Raw genomic sequence first — 19,146 nt, forward strand, 5'->3', positions numbered from 1 at the left:
GAATTAATTTTTAAGGTTTCATTCGGTTAATAACAGCAAAAAAGGCATCTCACCAGAAAACCAAATCTTTCGAAATTTTGCTGAATCTAACCCAATGTTAGATTCAGCAAAATTTCGAAAGATTTGCAAAATATTTCATTACATCTAGAAGCTATGCAGTAACCTATAATCAAACCCTAGAGGAGGTTATGTGGCTCTTGAGGCTACAGAAACCTAAAAAATGACAAAAATTCAAAAAAATTGAAAAAATGCCAGTTCTATGAAAAAATTGATCAAATTTTTCATATTTAAATGAAATTTATTCCATGCAAAAAAAATTTTTCAGTAACTTATTATCAAACCCTCGAGGACGTTTTCTGGCCCCTGGGTCAGGAAAATAGCCGCCGTTGACGCGCTAGATGCACATCGGGATTTAAAAAGTAAAAGACGAGATAGAAAACGAAAAAAAATTTTCCTTAGTTTTAAAAATTGTTCTAATTTAGTGTGCAGTTTCAGTTAGATTATAAACCTATACTTACTTCAGCTTCTAAACTGAAGGTTATTAAGCTTAATACTAAAATCAGCTAGCAATCGCTCTAATGAACTTTGATAACCTAATTAAGACTTAATGACTGGGCTTTATCTGTTTATCTCGTTTCTTTTGATTTTGCTCTTTTGACATTGGCCGTATTCACTAAATTACCTAATTCGATGCCTGAAAGAATTTAAAATCCATTCAGTTGAAACAGTGAGTGAAGTAAGTCAGAAGTCAAACGTGGAGTTCGTGACTTATGCAAAACGAAGAACGTGATCAAAAGGTAAAACGAATTAAAAAAGCAGAGCCCCTAAATGTTAGCCGTTTGATAGGCTGACGGCGGCTATTAATAATTATCAGACAAAAAAGTATGGAAAAGACAGTTTTATGTTTGTGAAAATCGTTCTCAAAAAAATTATTCGATAAATCACAAGCAGCCTTAGAGTTTCGAGTTTAAAAATACATTAAAATATATAGGTTGAACGTTAAAATTAAAACGACAGCTATGTTCAATAAAGTAGAGTATTTACAGCAAAAACAAAATTTATCCTCAGTTTTGAAAAAACAGCAAACAACCGAAAACTAGAATTTTAACATTAGACTGAAAAAAGAAAACGAATGAAAAAATTGCTGAGCATTCAAAAATATCGCTCTATCCAAGCAGCTGACTGAAAAATGCTTAGAGAGAAAGCATATCATTGTTTCGAGCCAAAAACTTCCAAAACAGAAATAAAAACAAGACACCCAACAATCACAAAAAATCGATAAAATTTATTGAGCATAAATAAGGCCAAGGGAGGGGTAGATACGGAAAGGACCCACTAAGTAGATTTCATCATGTCTAACTAGAGGAGTCAATGAAACTTTTCAATAGTCATATGAAAATTGAATAATCAAAAAACTACAAGAACGAATAAAACTAAAAATTACCAATACTTCATCATAGTATCAAAGTTCTTGGAACCAGTAAATGTTAATTGAAACGATTAACTAGACTTAATTAGACCTCATTGGAGACTCATTGGGATCAATCTCCAATCAATCTAAACTCAAAAATTCATGAAAACAGATATTATCAAAATTGTTAAAACTCTTAGACAGGAATTGAAAGCAATAATTACACTCAGTTATGTTTTAGAGAACTGTCATTAATGGGACTATTTGACAAGAAAACAAAACCAAGCCGGCAGATTGCCGAAAAATAGTCGCGATAGACGCTTGTGGCCTTCCATGAATTGAAACAACTGAAGAAATAAGATAGACAGGTTGCCCACCAGTGCTTTAATAGACCCATACACTTTTTGGGTTGGATTCGGACTATCATTTCGGATTCGGACTATCATTTTGGATTCAGACAGATAAGCTCTATAAGGATAAAGTCCTAATAGAATTTTTTCATAATATTTGAAATTAAAAACTCAAGAGTCTAATACTCAAGAATTAGGGCATATGCGTTTGGCAATACTTAGATGCACACTATTGATCTTTAACAAGTGAAAGTTCATAAAATTGAAAAGTTCATTAAGTGAGTTCAGAAGTCATTTTTTGAGTGAGGTAACACACGCAATTGAACTAAGAGCAGAATAATTGACGTCATGTAAACAAATTTTAGCAGTAGAAGTCACTGAAATTGAAAAAGTTAATTCCAAGAAGTCAGGTCGCAAGAATTATCGATGAAGACGACGAATTAAAAAAAAACACGATGTCCCCAATAATAGCCGCTATCGCTTCGCGGCTATTAATCAAAAACTCAAGACTCTAATCCTTACGGATTATGGCATATACGTTCAGCACTACTCAGATGCACACTATTGATCTTTGACTAGAAAATTTTCATAAAAACTAAAGCTCATTAAGAGATTTCAGAAGTCATTTTTATGAGTGAGGTAAGTCACGCAATTGACCTAAAAGCAGAACAAATGACGTCACGCACACAAATTTTAACTGCAAAGCAGTAGAAGTCGCTGAAATTGAAGGAAACAATTCCAAGAAGTCAGGTCGCAAGAATCATCGACGGAGACGCGGAATTAAAAAACATAGCCGGTAGAATACCGGAAACGCCTCGAATCGTCGTGCATTATAATCTCTAACCTAACCTTACCGAAATCAGAACATCAAAATAGACAAAAGAAAAAAACAAAAGCAGCCCAACAAACCACATTAAAGTGTTTTAAAAATGCCGACAATTTTTTAGGTGCTGGGGGAGCTAGGTGGGGTGGGTGGGTAGATAGGTTGGGGAGGTGGGTAGTGCTGGGGTAGTTGCGGGGGGTAGGTGGGGTTAGTTAGGTGAAGTGAGGGGGTAGTTTGGGGGGTACGTGGTGGTGGTGGTGGGGGGGGAGGTAGGTTGTGTGTGTGGGGGGGGGGTAGGTAGGTTGTGGGGGGGGGGGGGGTAGGTAGGTGGGTAGATAGGTTGGGGAGGTGGGTAACGCTGGGGTAGTTGGGGGGGGGGGGGTAGGTGGGGGTAGCTAGGTGAAGGGAGGGGTAAGTTGGGGGGGGGGGGTGCGGGGGCAGTGGGGGTAGGTAGGTGTTGGGGGGGGGGGTTTGTGCGGTGTAGTTTAGATAATTAGGGGTGACTTATATAGGAACAAAAAATCTCAAAATGGCTTCTTCACCATGAACATTAGCAGCAGTTCCTAATTATTATACATTACAAACGAAGCTACTGTTAAAGTCCAATGTTCGAAAACAGAAGTCAACAATCAAAAACGGAGGTGAATGCTCGAACAGAAAGAAGTCAAAATTCAAGTCATGAACAAACTTGCTTTCTGCTAAAAAAAAACCTGTAGAATCTCAATACTCCTCTTCGAGTCGTAAAAAAAACCACGATGTCCCCAATAAAAGTCGCTATCGCTTCGCGGCTATAAAAAACAACAAAACGGGAAAAATCAAAAATTTGGCACGCTTTATGAAAACAAACTTATCTTAACTTCCTGGAAACAGTAGACATCAAATGAAGCCGCTGAGAAAATTCAATTCCGGCTCTTTAGAGAGTTGAGGACACCTATTATTAAACATACCCGGCAGATTGCCGGAAAATAGCCGCCGTTGATTCCAATAAGCATGATTGGGATTGAAATAACAGAAGATATTGAAAAAAAAAAGATTTTTGTACAAAAACATTTTTTTAAGTCCGATTTATTTTGATGGTATTTCGTAGTTGAACATACTTCTGTTTCTTAGAGCGAGGCTACAGGGGCTACTATCAATAACAATAAGCATTAGAGATGGTAAATAAGACTTATAGGAACGACGTTCAAATAGCGGGCATCTAAAATTGGGCTTTATGGGTTTATCCCGTTTCTATTTCTGATATCCATTTTTGTACTAACTCTGTTCATTTTGAATTGCTTTGCTGAGTAACTGATGTTCAAAATCAATTCTAGCAGAATGAAAGAAGAGAGAAACTAGCCTAGAGAAGTCAAAAAGATTTCACGCATAATGTTGAAAAGGCGGCAAAATGAGGTAAAGCGAAACATTTTTTTATTCGACGAAGTAAAAAAAAAATAGGAGCGCTATAATAGCCGGCTGAGAAGATGAGGGCGGCTATTAATAAATAACTTATAAAACAACAAAAACTAAGACTAAGAAAACGCTCAGAAGTAAAAATTCGCAAACATTTTATTTAAAAATGGCGTCGAAGATGCGAAGCAGTTAGATTTTTAGAAACCAATAAATTGAACCATTAGGGTGCCATTGAGACCTGCAACTAATTATACTAAGTGACTGGACAGCGGAAAAAAATACAAGAACGGGCAACTCCCAAAAATTCACTAACTTGTCATATAAACAAATAGCATCCAAGTTCGTGGAACAGGTAGACAGCAATTGAAACCACCAAGGATATTCAATTAGGCCGCATTGAAGAGTCAATGAGATCTAAAAATAACGAGACTAAGAAGTATGACAATGGGAGGATTACAAAAACATTCAAAATTCAAATGTAGCCGGCATATGCCGGAACACAGCTGCCATTGACCCCATTTGTGACAATAGGGATTGAAACAAAGCATTCAAAGATACAAATTGTCAGGCTTTTTTCTAAATGTTGAAAAGTGTTCTCATTTTTTGTGCAGTTTAAGTTGGATTACACAACTGAATTCGTTTCCTAAATTGAAGGCTATTTAGATTAAAAATGATACCATAAAGTAACCGCTCCAATGAATTTTGATAAACTAATGCACTATGACTTAATGACGGGCTTTATCCCGTTTCTTTTGATTTCGTTTCTCTGATTTTCAGCATTCCCTATGTTATTTAATTCATTTATTAGTGAATAGATTTAAATTCCGTTCAGTTGAAACAGTGAGCGAGGCGAGTCACAAATCAAACGTGAAAGCAGTGACATGATCAAAAGGTAAAATGAACTAAGAAAAAATACCGCCATGTAATAGCCCTGAGAGGTTAACCGCAGCTATTAATAACATTTCATGAAAAAAAAACTGAACTAGTATTTAGTTCGTTAAAACCAATATAAGAAAAATTTAATTAGATTTTAATTAGATTCAATGTCTCAGAGATTCAATGAGATCTATCATTAGTTAAATAAAGGATCAGAAAACAAAAAAAAACGCTCAAAGCTCTAAAAATTATCACAAAGAAATTATGAAAATTAATGGAATCTAAGTCGTTGAAAGCGTTAAGTATGACAAAAGCCATTAAATCAATTCAATTACAGGTCATTGTGAAACCTGTGATTCACCAAACTTAAAAACAGTATGGCAGAGGGACTATAATACTGGCAAAACTAACAAATTCTTTAGTGTTTCATGGAAATAAATAGTATCTAAGCTCTTGGGACAGGTAGATATCAATTGAAAACTAACGTCGGATGAATTGCTCCCAAACTACAAGCGGTGGCAAATTAATTTAGGAAGTTAAGCTCAGAAAATTTTTGATGGGTGCAAAAAAAATCCGACCTGATATAGGGATTCGAACACGCGACCTACGGGACGTCACAGTCTGACATCTTAACCACTACTTGAGAACGGCTATGATATTTAACGGCTCACAGTCGATTTTAATTTAGCAGCGCACTTTAATTCGGTATGCCAGCTATTGATATTGCACAAAATTTAGAAGGCAAGGTCACCTGAAAGCGAAGAATGTTCTAGAACAAAAGTGCCAAAACGGTCAAGCAAAAATTTTGCATAAAAAGGACACGTTTACAACAACTGCTTCAAAGTTCCCTCGAGAGTAATTATACATCAACGAGATTCAATTAGAACGCGCTGCAGTGTCAATGACGAAGCAACAGGACTACGGACCACAAAACAGTGAAAACTCAAATAGTACTAGTATTTAATGAAAGCACAGTGTCAATGTCAAATGAACCATTAGCTGCCATTTAAGGCACTCATAAAGCTGCAACTCGGAAACAATAGAACAAATGTATGCCATCTAGTAATATAGTAAAAATTTTTACAACTAGTCAAATTGCCTCATCTCAAAAGATCTCTCAGAAACAGCTAAATTTCTTCCAACGCTGTTATTTCACTTCAATTCAAACAGCAATCATGAAAAAAATACGCCTTCCCACATGTTTTTCTCTCTTTTTACATCTCCAGCGTGTCGAAAATTCTCAAAATTTTGAATTTCAATTGACAACAAGAAGTTCCACAAAAGGTGAACAGAAAAAAAAAACACAATTCAAATTCTTCGAATTTGAAAAATTAAGAAAACAGTAATTTAACTTGGCTTAAATTATAGCTTTGTACCTATGCTAACCGGTTTAAATGATTCAATCAGTTAAATAAGGATAAAAGTGGGCTCATTTTATATGAATCCAAGTCCAAGAAGCAATTCATATCAAATATTGTCAACACATTTTTCATAACATTCTGCCTATTCCTGCGATTACACTCACATAGGACTGGTTGAACTTTCCGGTGGAGAGCACACAGGCGTCAGATATCATTAACTTTGGGAGTAAAAAACACATATCCATTTAGTTTTAGTTTGCAGATCAATGGGCTATTTTTTAAAATCAAAAATATTTACAGGGGAAAACAATTTAATCAAAGTAAAAGTTTCAGAAAAATCTCAAATAACCACTCCCACTCTAAAAGATATAGCAAGCAAATTGCTGGAAAACCGCGGCCGTTGACCCCCTTGACGTTCTCTTGGATGCGAAAAAGAAAAGGAAAAGAAAAGATACAAACTGACAGCTTTTTCCAATAAATTGGCAAAAACAATTTCTAATTTGATGTTTATTTAGATTCAAGGTGTATATTTAATTAGTTTATTTAGATTTAATTACACTGGATTCAGCTTCAAAAATGAGCTTAATACTTTTACAACTGTCTCTAATGAATTTTGTTTACATAATGCACTAGGACTTGGTGGTAGGGCTTTATCGGTTGACTCCACATCTTTCAATTTTGCTCTTTACACATTAACCGCATTCCTTTTGTTGCTCAAATTTATTCTGAATGAAACCTTAATTCCATTCAGTTGAAACTGAGATACGTAAACCAGAGACCAAAGGTAAAAAAATGAATTGTTTAAAACGCAAAACTTAAACAGAAGGTAAAGGGAACTAAATGTAAAAACATAGGCGGAACACTCTGGAAACGACCCAAATCAAGTTGCAGGGAATTCAATTCGAAATAACTTCGAGGTAAAGAAAAATGAACATAGCTGGCAGATAGCCAGAATATAGCTGCGATAGCTTTGTAGACCTGCAGTCTCAGAAAGACAAGACCGAAGAAGAGAAATTTCAGTTTTGAACTAATTTCTGAGAAGTCGTATTCTTAAGAAATAGCATGAATTGTGTTGTTTATGTTAGCTCCACTCAAATAACCGTCCTTTAGTGTGAAATAATTTGAATTGACATTATCTCCTTCGATATTGAAGTTAGCAAAAAATGATTTCTGCGCGAGGAATTCTTCTTAGTGAGGCAAGTCATGAGTGGCCAAAAACCTAATCAACAGAAAAAGTTCCTCCAGCAGGAGTTTTAAAAGACGCCGCGCACGCAATTCAGTCAAAATGGCATGAATGAAGAGCACATTTAAAGTGAGTGCGAACTCATTTAGTCGTAATTTAGTTGTAATTTAGTTACATTTAGTTGTAATCTTCACGATGACAAAGCCAAAGAAAGTGCAGTTAATTAAAAAAGCGAAATCTCAAACTTCGTTAAAAAATATAAAGAAATCGTTAAAAATCTGATCATGACCCTCTCTAAATTGCAAAACCAAAAAATTATGCCCAACTGTGGGATATCATTTATGATGAGTCAACGACTGTCAATATGACAGAAAAATAACAAAGAATGCCGAGGAAAAGGGAAAAAGACAAAGAATTCTTAAAAACGATGAAAAGTTGCGAAACTTTCAAACAATAGTTCTCCGGGGCCCTTTAAAAACCCTTTAAATACTGCTAAAAGACTTAATTTTGCCTGACAATTATTTGATCACTTTGTGAAGCTTTAAAAAGCGGACATGAAAACTAAAAAATTTCAAACCTGTACACGTCAGCTGCTGAGTCTGGCTGCTCGGAATTGATTTCAATCTCAGGCGCCATAAAGCCCGGCGACCCCTTACATGTTCCAGTTTGATTGCTCTTAAAAGTGGATGAATTGAAGTCTGATATCTTGCAGGTATAAAAGTCGTAGTCAACGCCCTCAACTGTTCTTGGGAACATTAGAATGTTCTCGGGCTAAAATATCAACTCAATAAAACAAAATCTAAACCACTTTAAGTAATTCTGCAGAGTCCAGCTTAGATGTGATACGGCTCTACTTCTTTTCACCCTGATTCATTTAACCCCGCTTTATATAAACATATATTTTCACCCCGTAAACTCTTAACCCCAAAATGCTTTCCCCAAAACCTGCATATATCTATTTTTGATTATTAATCAACAAAATTGTCACCCAACACTACGTATTTCCTAATATTTGAATTATAATGCTACTAATTATGCAAGCGCTTAGAATCGGGTTAAAATGATAGAGGGATGAAATAATGGGGGGTTAAATGACACGGTGAAACTAAAGGAGTGAAACAGTGGGTCTCTATCTGAAACGCTTTTTCGGCTGACGTCGGAAGAAAGCCACTCGCAGTGACAATTTATTAAAACAGTCGCATATAAAGACTAACTCCACGCAATGATGCCTATGATGCTTACTACTCACGAAAAAGGCGCATAAAATTGTAAACTTGTTTGCACAGGTTTGAAGAACAGATTCTTCTTATGCTAACGCCAGTCTGCTTTGTAGGCATTACTTAAACTGTTTAGGAATTTCCGTAAAATTACGTTACATGACCACAAAGCCGAAGTGGGGCTATAATGGAAAAGGCCCTAAATTTCAATGACATCAATTTATATTTAGTTATTATCACGAAATCATTCCACATTTTACTACGAAGAATTACCTTGAGGTCCCGATGCACGACTTTTTTATTGTGTTGTTGCAGATATTCAAGAGCATGTGCTAATTGACAGACCCAGTGGATAACATGGACATAGCTGTATACATACACATTGTACATCACCCACGAGTCTTCATAGAACCCTGTGCGGTCATCACTTTCGGGCTGAAGAACAATTAACTACTAGAAACCCAGCCGAATAATCAAAGAAGGATTTAATGATACGCGCGAGGCCCAAACTCCCCAAAATTGGCCTTAGAGCTCAAAGATAACTGAACAGACCCTTAACGCCCTGAGACATTACAAATTCAACCCGCTTTTGAGTAAGAAAAATTAAAAAGCGTCAGAATAAAAATCGATCCAGCAAAAAATACATGAAAAGACCAACGTGACTCAAATAATTGCTCCAAACTTTGTTTGAGAACAATTAAAAAGTAATGTCGCAAATAATCTCCGGGGCAGCAACTTCTACTCACCCACCCACGTAAAAGTGAAAATAGTCAACATCAAAAGTTACATAAACAGATAAAAAATCGTACAAGTGAAAAATCGAAGACCAACAGAATTAATGTAATAGGTAAAATTAGTTTGAGAGCAAAGACACAATTATCAAAAACGAGTAAAAAATATATTTAAAAAAATTGCTAATATCTCCCAAGGCATCTAAAATAATGTTTAAAAAAGCAGCTGCTTCAAAACCAAAACAACTGAGACCATTTTCCGACGAAAAAATTACCGGTATAACTAAGCACAAAAAAGCTGAACCGTCAAATTTACAGATTATAAACTGCCGGCAAATTTACAGATTATAAACTGCCGGCAAATATTCACCGTATTCCGGAATCATAACTTTTGGGGTTTCAATACTTAATTTTTCAAAGCAATTCAAAAATAACTATACTATACGGATTATATTTATTGCAATAATTGATTAGGAAGAATTAGGTCGAGAAGAAACGATGCGTAAGATAGCAGACAAAGAACTTAGATAGCAGACAAAGAATTTATGAGAAAATAGCGTTCAGATTGCCCTCGAATAGCTTCCATAGCTTCATAGAAAGAGCTTTAGTCAGCAAATTTCAATAAAAAGAATAACATCTAAATTTGAAAACAGTGGTGATTTTTGTAACTGATTTCTGCGTATGCAAAATAAAGTTTACTTCAAATAAACAATCAAAATTAGGCTCCAATAAATGATATCAGGCGCGCTATGCAGTTAAAAATCATCAGTGAACTAACAAAAATGCTGATTTAAAGCGAGCGACGTAACTGGTCACCAAAAAGCAGCAGACAAAAAACAACAGTAACACTTTTTGCAACAAAGTGCAAGCACTGGGCTCAAAAAATAATACACATTCCAAAAAAAAACGATCATCAAAACCTATAGATTACACAAAAACGACAAAATAACTAATTATTCCTAATTTAAAACCCATTTTGGTTGATCAGAGTTGCAACTAAAAAAATCCCATCGAAAATCCGCATGTGCTCAAAAGTGTTTACACTTAATTCAACGTTTCATTGTGGTTTTACCAACATAAAAACATACCCAACAAACTCCGGAACAGCTTTATGACTTTGAAAATCACTTTGTTAAACAATTAAAGAATGAAGCTGTGAACATAAAAAATTTTCAAGCAAAACTATTTAAAAAACAAAAAATATCAGTTTGTTAAGACATTTCTCGAGCCAAAGGATTTTTTTCTCATGAATGCTTTCGAAAAAATACTAAAATCATAACCCGAAAAATTGCCTAAAAAAATTCAGAAGTTGTTATATCAACCTATATCGTCGTTCCAATTCAGTAAAATGCCAGTATAATGCAAAATGAAGGGATTTTTTAAACAAAAATTCCAAAAAAAACTTCCGACTTCTGGAAACGAAAAGAAAAGTTGCAAAAAATATAAGGGGATTAAACAGGAAGAAAGACTATCAGAGATCTTTTTCTTCCACTTAATCGAAATTGGACAGGAAAATCGAAAAAAAGTCTGACAACACTGTCTCAAAATCACAATAGCACATTAAAAACCCTTAAACTCGCCAAAACAACTGCTTAACAACAAATATGCATAAATCACCTTCAAAACCTATGGAGCAGTATAGAGGAAATATTTAAGAGCCAACATTTTTTGATTTAAATTCAAATGGAAATTTGGCAAAAACCAAATGAAAAACTTATAGAACGTACTTCAAAATTCACTTGACGCTAAAAAGTACTCAAGTATCGTTGATAATTGTCTTTATATGAAAAAGATTATTTATTAGAGTGCTTGCAAAATGCGTGTGTAAATCCGAACTTCACTACTTTTTCAATCATTACATCATTTCTAAAAAGATCGGAAACATCCGAAAAAAAAGTTAACATCCAACAACAGTTAAACAGTGGAGAACACCAGAAAAACTCAATTCCCTCATTCTGATTAGTTTAGGGCTAAGTGGAGCAATAAACTTTTCAGCAAAATTTTGGCGAAATAGGGGAGAGACACCTAAATTCAAAAACAACTGTTAAGGACACTTGACAATGTGATAGCATCGAGTGGATTTTGAAGTACGATCTGTCTTCAACTGCTCTTCAACTAATTTCGAAAAATTTTCGCCTAATGAGCTACAAAATTTGCGTCGCCTAATCGAGCCTTCGCCGAAACCCCACCCCCGTTTCAAATACACACCAACCAAAGTACCGGCAAAATATCTACAAATTGAATCTGAATACCTAAGATATTTTCATAACTTATTTAAAAACCATTTTGGTTGAGATCAGAATTTTAACTTAAAAAATGAATCAAAAATTCTCAACTGATCAAAAGGGGGTTACTATTAAGTCATCATGTTTCACTGTGATTTAACCCATTTAAAAAACATACCCAATAAATGCCTTTGAGAAGCACTTTGTTGAACAATTTAAAAATGAAGTTGTGAATATACAAAAGTATTCTCTGAAACCTATGTAAAAACCAACGAATATCATTTAGTTAAGACATTTTCTCAAGCCAAGTGATTTTTTCTAATAAACGCTTCAAAGAAATTCCAAAATAAAAACGTGAAAATGGCCAGTTGCAAATAATACAAAAAATGAAAGGAAAAAATTTTTAAAAAATTCAAAAAATACAGAGAACACATCAAAAAACAAACATAACACAGGAAAAGACAGTCAATAAGAATCACATTTTAGCACGAAGATGACGTTCTGTCCTATAAATACAAATGTCAGAATAATCGATACAAAAATATATAAAATAGAAAACAGTCTACAATGTGCCGAATTTATGAAGGTGAAATTACATCTCTTAAACCCCAGGAAACATCCAACGAAACCGATTTTGACAGATTCTGAATAGTTTATAGCTATGGGGAGCAAAAATCTCCAGTGGAAAAAGTTTGCAAAATAAGGGAGAGGCACCGAAATTCAAATCCTGCAAATGCTTAATAATTGAAAAACCAATGACTATGTTTTTGTCAGTTATTATTAAATTAAAAGAATTATTAGTACTTGACCATTTGATAGCGTCAAGTGAGTATTGAAGTACCGTCTCTGAGTTTTTCATCTGGTCTTCGCTTAAATAGAGAAAACTAGTTGAAAACTTTGGCCTAATGGCTAAAAAATTTACTTTGCTTAATCGAGCTTTCACATAACAGCCCTCCCCCGTTTCAAGTACACACCAACAAAACTATTGATCAAAAATGATGCTCGACGAATACTCCTCTCCAAGTCGTAAAAACAGAATTCATAAGGCCTATATGAGGCTTAAAAACAGAAGATCACTATATCTACCCATCGCATAAAAATTAATCACAATCAAAACATACAAGCTCCAAAACGAGAGGATAAATGACGTCTCACAAGCAATTCAAACAGTTGAAATTTAAATCAATGCAGAGAAAAATCTGACTTGAAGTAAGTGGAACGCTATAAGGTTATAACAATATTTAACAAGAACACCAATAGTGGCTCTGCTCAGCTATTGTTTCATGTCAGCTTTTATTTAAAAAACCAAAAAAGACCGCAACGTTGAGAAACTAAAAAGAAATGGAAAACAAAAAAGAGCAGGGGAAAAAAGCAACCAAACCCATTTGTCATAAACTGGTCAGCATCGGGGCAACAGTGGGGGGGGGGGGGGGTCAACGGTTGAAGGGCGGTTTTTGGCTGCACGGGGCCCTTAGGGTCTCAACGATGTGCAGGGGGAGATTGGGGTGGTTAAAGTGAGAGGGGGGGGGGGCTGATGGGGGGGGGGGGGGAGTTGTCAACCTAAGAACCGCCGGTCACACCATAAGTATAAGTCTCCAAAAGTTTCTGTGAGTCCATACTTGGAGACCAGTAAGCCGAAAGGGTTTAAGAGCACTTAATGCCCGCTGGGCTACCTATTTATCCCGTTTCTGAGGACGAAAAGTCAAATGGTCAGACGAAAAATCGATCAAGCGAAAACTCGCATAAAAAGACCGACAGGACTAATATAATTGCTACAAACTTCGTTTGAGAGCAATTAAACATAACAGGAGTGGCATTAATTGAAGTGGATTGCACATAAAGTTACAAATTGGATCATAATGTTGCAAACCTTATATTGAAGAAATTGAAAAACAACTTGAAAAAACAGTTCAAATATGTTTTGTGATGTTAACATTACTCAAAATGGACAAAAATAACTTATCCCTGCAAAAGACGATCAGAAAGAGCTAGTCCTATATATTTCATCAAACTTGGACAAGAAATCTGTAAATATTGTCTGAGAACTGACAACTATGTCTCAAAACCACAATAGCAAAAATCACCACAAACAACCACTTAACAACAAATATGCCTAAATCACCTTGAAAACATATCAAGCAGTCTAGAGGTTTCAATTAAGGGCGAGAAAAATAGCTTAACAAAACCTGAACAAAGAAACGGCTTCAAAATTGCCACACAAGATCAAAAATTTTTGTCACGCCCCTATTTCGTGCCTCATAGTTACGTGATCATTTTTCTACAAATATCCAAAAATAGTGCTAATAATTTAGTTCATATTTAGATAGATCTCAAGGCCATATCTAGCCAGTATTTCCATCTAGGCCTGTAACCCCTTATTTGTTTATGTTTACTAAAAACAACCGCAGATTGACAGTTTACTGATAAACATATTAAGTGCCTAAAAGCCTCAATATTTACCTTTTTGAGTTCCCTGACGATGAATTCGCATATTTGGTAAATAACTTGATGAGAAACCATGTACTTGGTGAAGTAATTATTCTGATAAAGTAGGTGCTAATACGGAAATTGTGTATGTACTTAACAAACATCAAGAGACGTACAAAAGCCGGAAATTGCCCAACTTTTAGAAGGATTTGCGAAGAACCAATACAATTCAAGGTAAAGCCTTGCGGAACCCACGATCACCAGAACACGGAGAACCAGCGTGCCAACCAGTTGATAAAAAACTCAATAATAATCTTGAAACTTCTTATTCTATCTCTGAAAACTTTGTTATAATTTCTGTTAAAATAATTAAAGATTGAACTGGAAAATCTTTATAAAATGCTAAGTTAAAAAAGGCTTCCTTAGAGCTTAATAACAACTGAGTAAAACTTGAAAAAACAAGGCAATTAGTGGATATATCACGCATCTGAACCGCTCAATAAAAGGCTATTACTGGCTAACTTTATTCAAAATATATTTGCTAAAAATCGCACTGTAAAATATCTAAATAAATCCTTTTATAATTACGATTATTCAAGTTGATTACTCCTAAATTTAACCTCAATAAAACCTCGCGGGACATTCTTAAAAATCAGTGCGTAACAATTTTCTAGCAAAGCAAAAACTTTTGTGCTTCCAATTTTTTTTCATTCTGTCTGAATAAAGAGGCATCAACATAAAAAAGACCGATAGAAAACCAATGCTCCTCTTCGAGTCGTAACAACTTTCTTCCTGCGACTCTTCAAATTCTGCAGATACTTTGTTTTAGGCGTTTCATTTCCTGTTTTGGGTCGTAGGATTTTATAATTGGGAAGAAACTTTCCAAAACATCAAAAGGATGGCTGCCGCCAATTATCCTTTTGCAATTTCTTATGGATTCGTTCACTGCATTGGAGAATTGCACAAAAGCAGCAAACAAATATGTGTCAAAACTGGTAAAATTTATCTTTTTTCATTTAGCTTCCACTGGGTATCTAACTTCTTGAAAAATTCTCTTGAATATTTGTAACAAGTTCAAGGCTTCAGGTTTGCATGGTAGTCCAGAAAAAGGGCAAGCAATAAATCCATGGCCTTCAAAATTTTGTAATAGTATCTTCTGAGAAAACTAATAATTTATTGGTTCCGTTTTTCATATTATTAAAAACCTTCAATTCAAACACTCCATTTAAAAATTTTAAATCTGTAGAACCTAAAAAAAACTACCATCAGTAGTGCAGAGCAGCCAAAGGAACATCTTATATTTAATTGCGAAAATGCATGATTACATTTTAGATTGAGGTAAAATGAAAAAGGATCCAAATTCTCCGAGCATTTCCCGCATTTTTACAACTTCCAGCCATGCCATTTCTTGGACAGTTTTTTTCACAAGATCCTCAAAACTCAAAAACGTGGTACCACTTTTTTCTCATCAGCTAGATATTTAAAAAATACACTCTCAAAAAATGGGGGGTCACTGTATGGGTATAGAAAATATAAACAAGAATCTTTTAAAAACTGGAATTTTAAACCTAAATAATAACTCTCTAATATACTTCTCAATATCTTCAGTGCTTGCCAAGGAAGAACAATTTTCCGTTTGTTGCAGCTTATTACGATATCTAACGTATCCACAGTTAAACATAAACAAACTAATGTCGGCAATACAATTGGGATGTAAATTAGATGTTTTGTGGGCGCAAAAACGCCTACACAGGTGTTCGAACCCCAGAGCTGAAAGTTACCAGCCTGACATCTTAACCACTCAGCTACAAAGGGTTTGATTTTCTTTCCCTCACAATCACTCCAAGCAGCAAAAATAATTTCAGAATGAGTGCAACGAAGATCACAACAAAACTGAAGAACTAAACAGAAACAGTAACGCAAGAAGTAAAAGAATATTCTAGAACAAAAGCATCAAGTAAAAAAACAACCACTTATATATAATAAATGCTTCAACCTTCGTTCAAGAGCAATTAAAAACTTGATATTAACATTTCCGAGTTAGTTTTTTTAATCTTTTTCTCATCAAAATTTTTTTTTTCTGACTGAACGATAGTTTATCACTGTTTCGAAGGTTAAAAAAGAAGTAAGATAATACATAGCTGGCAGATTTCCAGAAAACAACTGCGATAGCTTTGCAGACCTGTGGTCTCCAAAACCCATAAAATATTGGATTGGTTTTACTATTGATTCTGATGTCTCCAAATGATTTACATTGAGGTACTGTCAATCTGCCCTCAAAAATAACCCTCATTTAGAGTTTGATATCCTTAATTGACGACTTCAATCATCCTATTAAACTATACAAGAATATGAGGGAAAGGAAGTCATTTTGAGAGTGAGGTAAGTAAGGCAAAAAACATAACCGACTAACGTCGGGCGAGCTGCTCTCAAACGACCGGCGAGCAGTTGGCTTGGTCAGTAGCTAGCCACGGGGGGGGGGGGGGGGGCACCGGGGGCTGATAGGGGCAGCACTGGGTGGGGGGGGGGGGCAAAAGCGCGGTGGGGGGGGGGTGGGGCCAATAGTGGGGGTGGAGGGTCAACAAAGGGGGGGGTGTCAACCTCTAAGAACCGCCCCTCACACCATAAGTATAAGTATAAGTCTCCAAGACAGTTTGAGCTGAAACAGACCTGAAAGGCCTCTAAGAGCACATAATGCCCGCCTGGGCGCTACCTGTTTATCCCGTTTTTGAGGACGAAAATTCAAAAGCGTCAGACGAAAAATTGGTCAGCGAAAAATCGCATAAAAAAAGACCGACAGGACTAATATAATTGCTACAAACTTCGTTTGAGAGCAATTAAAAACCAATTCACGCGAATGGAAAACGCACCAAGAAGTAATAAATACGTCACGCAAGTAATTAAGCCAATTACTTGAATGAAAGAATGAAAAGGGCCATAGATTGGGGACAAGAATAACTCAGTGTCAACTAAATGCTATATGCAACATAAAGGGGGCTGTGATGGGAGATAACCGAAAAAGAATTAAAAAATGTAACGTTTAAAATGAAAAGGAATGGTGTTACAGTCTTCAGGATATCCATCCAAGGGTTTGTTAGCACCAATTGAGTTCAGTTCATAAATAAGTTTAAGTTTAGTCTGGTTTCGTGCAGTTATTGCAGTTTTCACATTTTCATAAATTCGCCAGGTACAATTGTCCCTCGTGTCATTTCCTGATATAGTCCCAGTAAATAGTTCAACTAAAAAGGTCCTTGTTCAGATATTTTATATATCGGATGTATACTAACGAAATTGCACAGCAATTTTGTACAATGGAAGAAGTCTTCGTCTGTTTTGGATCGGCGATTTGCTCCGATGGTCAATTCTCCTGTGTGCTGTCTGGTTTTATCATCAGTGACCCTCGGTAGTTACATAGTAACGTCGTAATCATTTCCGTCTGGCAAAATGAGCAGAAGATTCTGCATTTCAGCGTACAAGCTTAAGCTCAACTGCTTCAATGTTATCAGTTCACCTTTGTAATCAAAACTTGCGTATCCACTTGGCTGTAATTTCCTCTACTCTTTCAAACTTCACAAGGTTTGATTAATTCGGCCAGACGTGAGAGCAGTAAACCAGGCTTGAGAGCAGTAAACCAGGACCAGCACAACATATGAGATTAGCGTGCTGCTTCGCCTGCTGTTTGTTTCGTTTCTGTTGGAAAAGTGCACTTAATCGCTTCTTCGCTCATATAGTAGAGTTATTACTCCACGTGAGATTTGCGATTGCATTAACCATAGGTCACGCTGCACCTTTATCGGTTCTATTGTGGGGTTGAATATCACTGTTGTCATTGTGCCCATTATATGTATTAGCTTGCATTTGGTAGTGTTAATTTGCATTCTGTACTCGGAGCACCAATGCTGTATGCTTTAAGCACAGTTCGTAATTGGCTCTGATTTAAAACGATCTTGAAATCATCCGCAAACCCAAAGCACTCACAATTCGACACTGCATCTGGTAAATTGCTGAGAACCGCAGCAAAAGGAGCAGTCCCAGAATAGATCCCTTCGGAACTCCTCTACTGACATTAACTGAGTCAGATGTATTCGCATTTACTTAAACATATTGCTCCTTTTCGCTCAAATAGGAGTTAAGTAGTTGCAGAAATATTAAAACTATCAAAGGACTTCAACTTCATAATGAGCAAATTGTGAGGTAATTTATTGCAGTAGTAGTAGAGGACTTAGAAGCTCTAATTTAGGTCCTCGGGTATTAGTCCCTTCGGTTTTCCATGTAGATCTTAAGTAACGTCAGATATTTCCTAGTGGATTAGAGATTTCACCTAGACAAAATATTCCAAAGGCAAGTTTCCACTTCATCATACACCTATTGGAAATTGTGCCAAAAAGCATTTAGTGGTTGCTTCAGCTGGCTAGATGCCATATCGATAACTCGCGACAGATAATTGTAGAATATCGTAGTTCGTCTGAAAAAAGGCGGCGAGATACAATATTGTCAGGTTTTCTACGCTGGAGTTGTCGTACTTCTTATTTAGTGAGTCAAGATGGACCAACAACTATACCATTGCTGACCGCTTCTTTCGAAAGCCAAATTGATTTCAATGAAGCCGGTGCTCGCAGAAGATGTACAATGTGTTGAAGATCAGGCGCTCAAGGACTTTTGATACCAAACAGAGTAAGGTGATTGGTCGATAACATGCGCTCTGTGATCTGTTACCACCTTTGAACACTGGCATAAACTGACTGATTTTCCAATATCTAGGGAATACTCCTATATTTAAGATTCTTTGGAACAAGAGGAGTGACCTCCTAAATGAGATTGCGCAGTTCTGTAAGATGACGTCTCCAATGCTGTCAGATCCCTCAGCCTTGCTCAGACTTAAATGCTCGAGGATATGCCTGATTTCGGTTACACCAAGATGTAGACACTTGAGACTTCTATTTTCTATAATACGGAAATAACGTTTTTTTATCCAAAAATCATACGGAAATGATCATACGTTTTTCGTTGAAGACACTTCTGAAAACCGGATTAAAAAACTTGATTTTTTCCAGGTCAGTTTTGGCTTTTTGAGTGGACAAAGTGACAACGGGGAAAACGTTTCATGACTTGCGTACTCATCGTAGGTATTTTCGAACGTTGCTGAATTG

At 35.9% G+C, this 19,146-nt stretch overlaps 1 protein-coding gene across 1 annotated transcript in view; it reads right to left on the reverse strand.

Moving 5' to 3' along the window:
- LOC142354591 (uncharacterized) overlaps nt 1-19,146 on the reverse strand; it is a 33,899-nt gene that overhangs the window by 13,672 nt on the left and 1,081 nt on the right. The window contains exons 2-3 of the mRNA XM_075406919.1: nt 8,887-9,048; nt 7,974-8,167 (exon numbers count right to left, since the gene is read on the reverse strand). Of these exons, the coding sequence (XP_075263034.1) occupies nt 7,974-8,167; nt 8,887-9,048 (356 nt within the window). The remainder of the gene's footprint in view (nt 1-7,973; nt 8,168-8,886; nt 9,049-19,146) is intronic.

This window comes from Convolutriloba macropyga, chromosome 15, assembly GCF_964194025.1.
Source record: "Convolutriloba macropyga chromosome 15, txConMacr16.3, whole genome shotgun sequence".
NCBI lineage: Eukaryota > Metazoa > Xenacoelomorpha > Acoela > Convolutidae > Convolutriloba > Convolutriloba macropyga.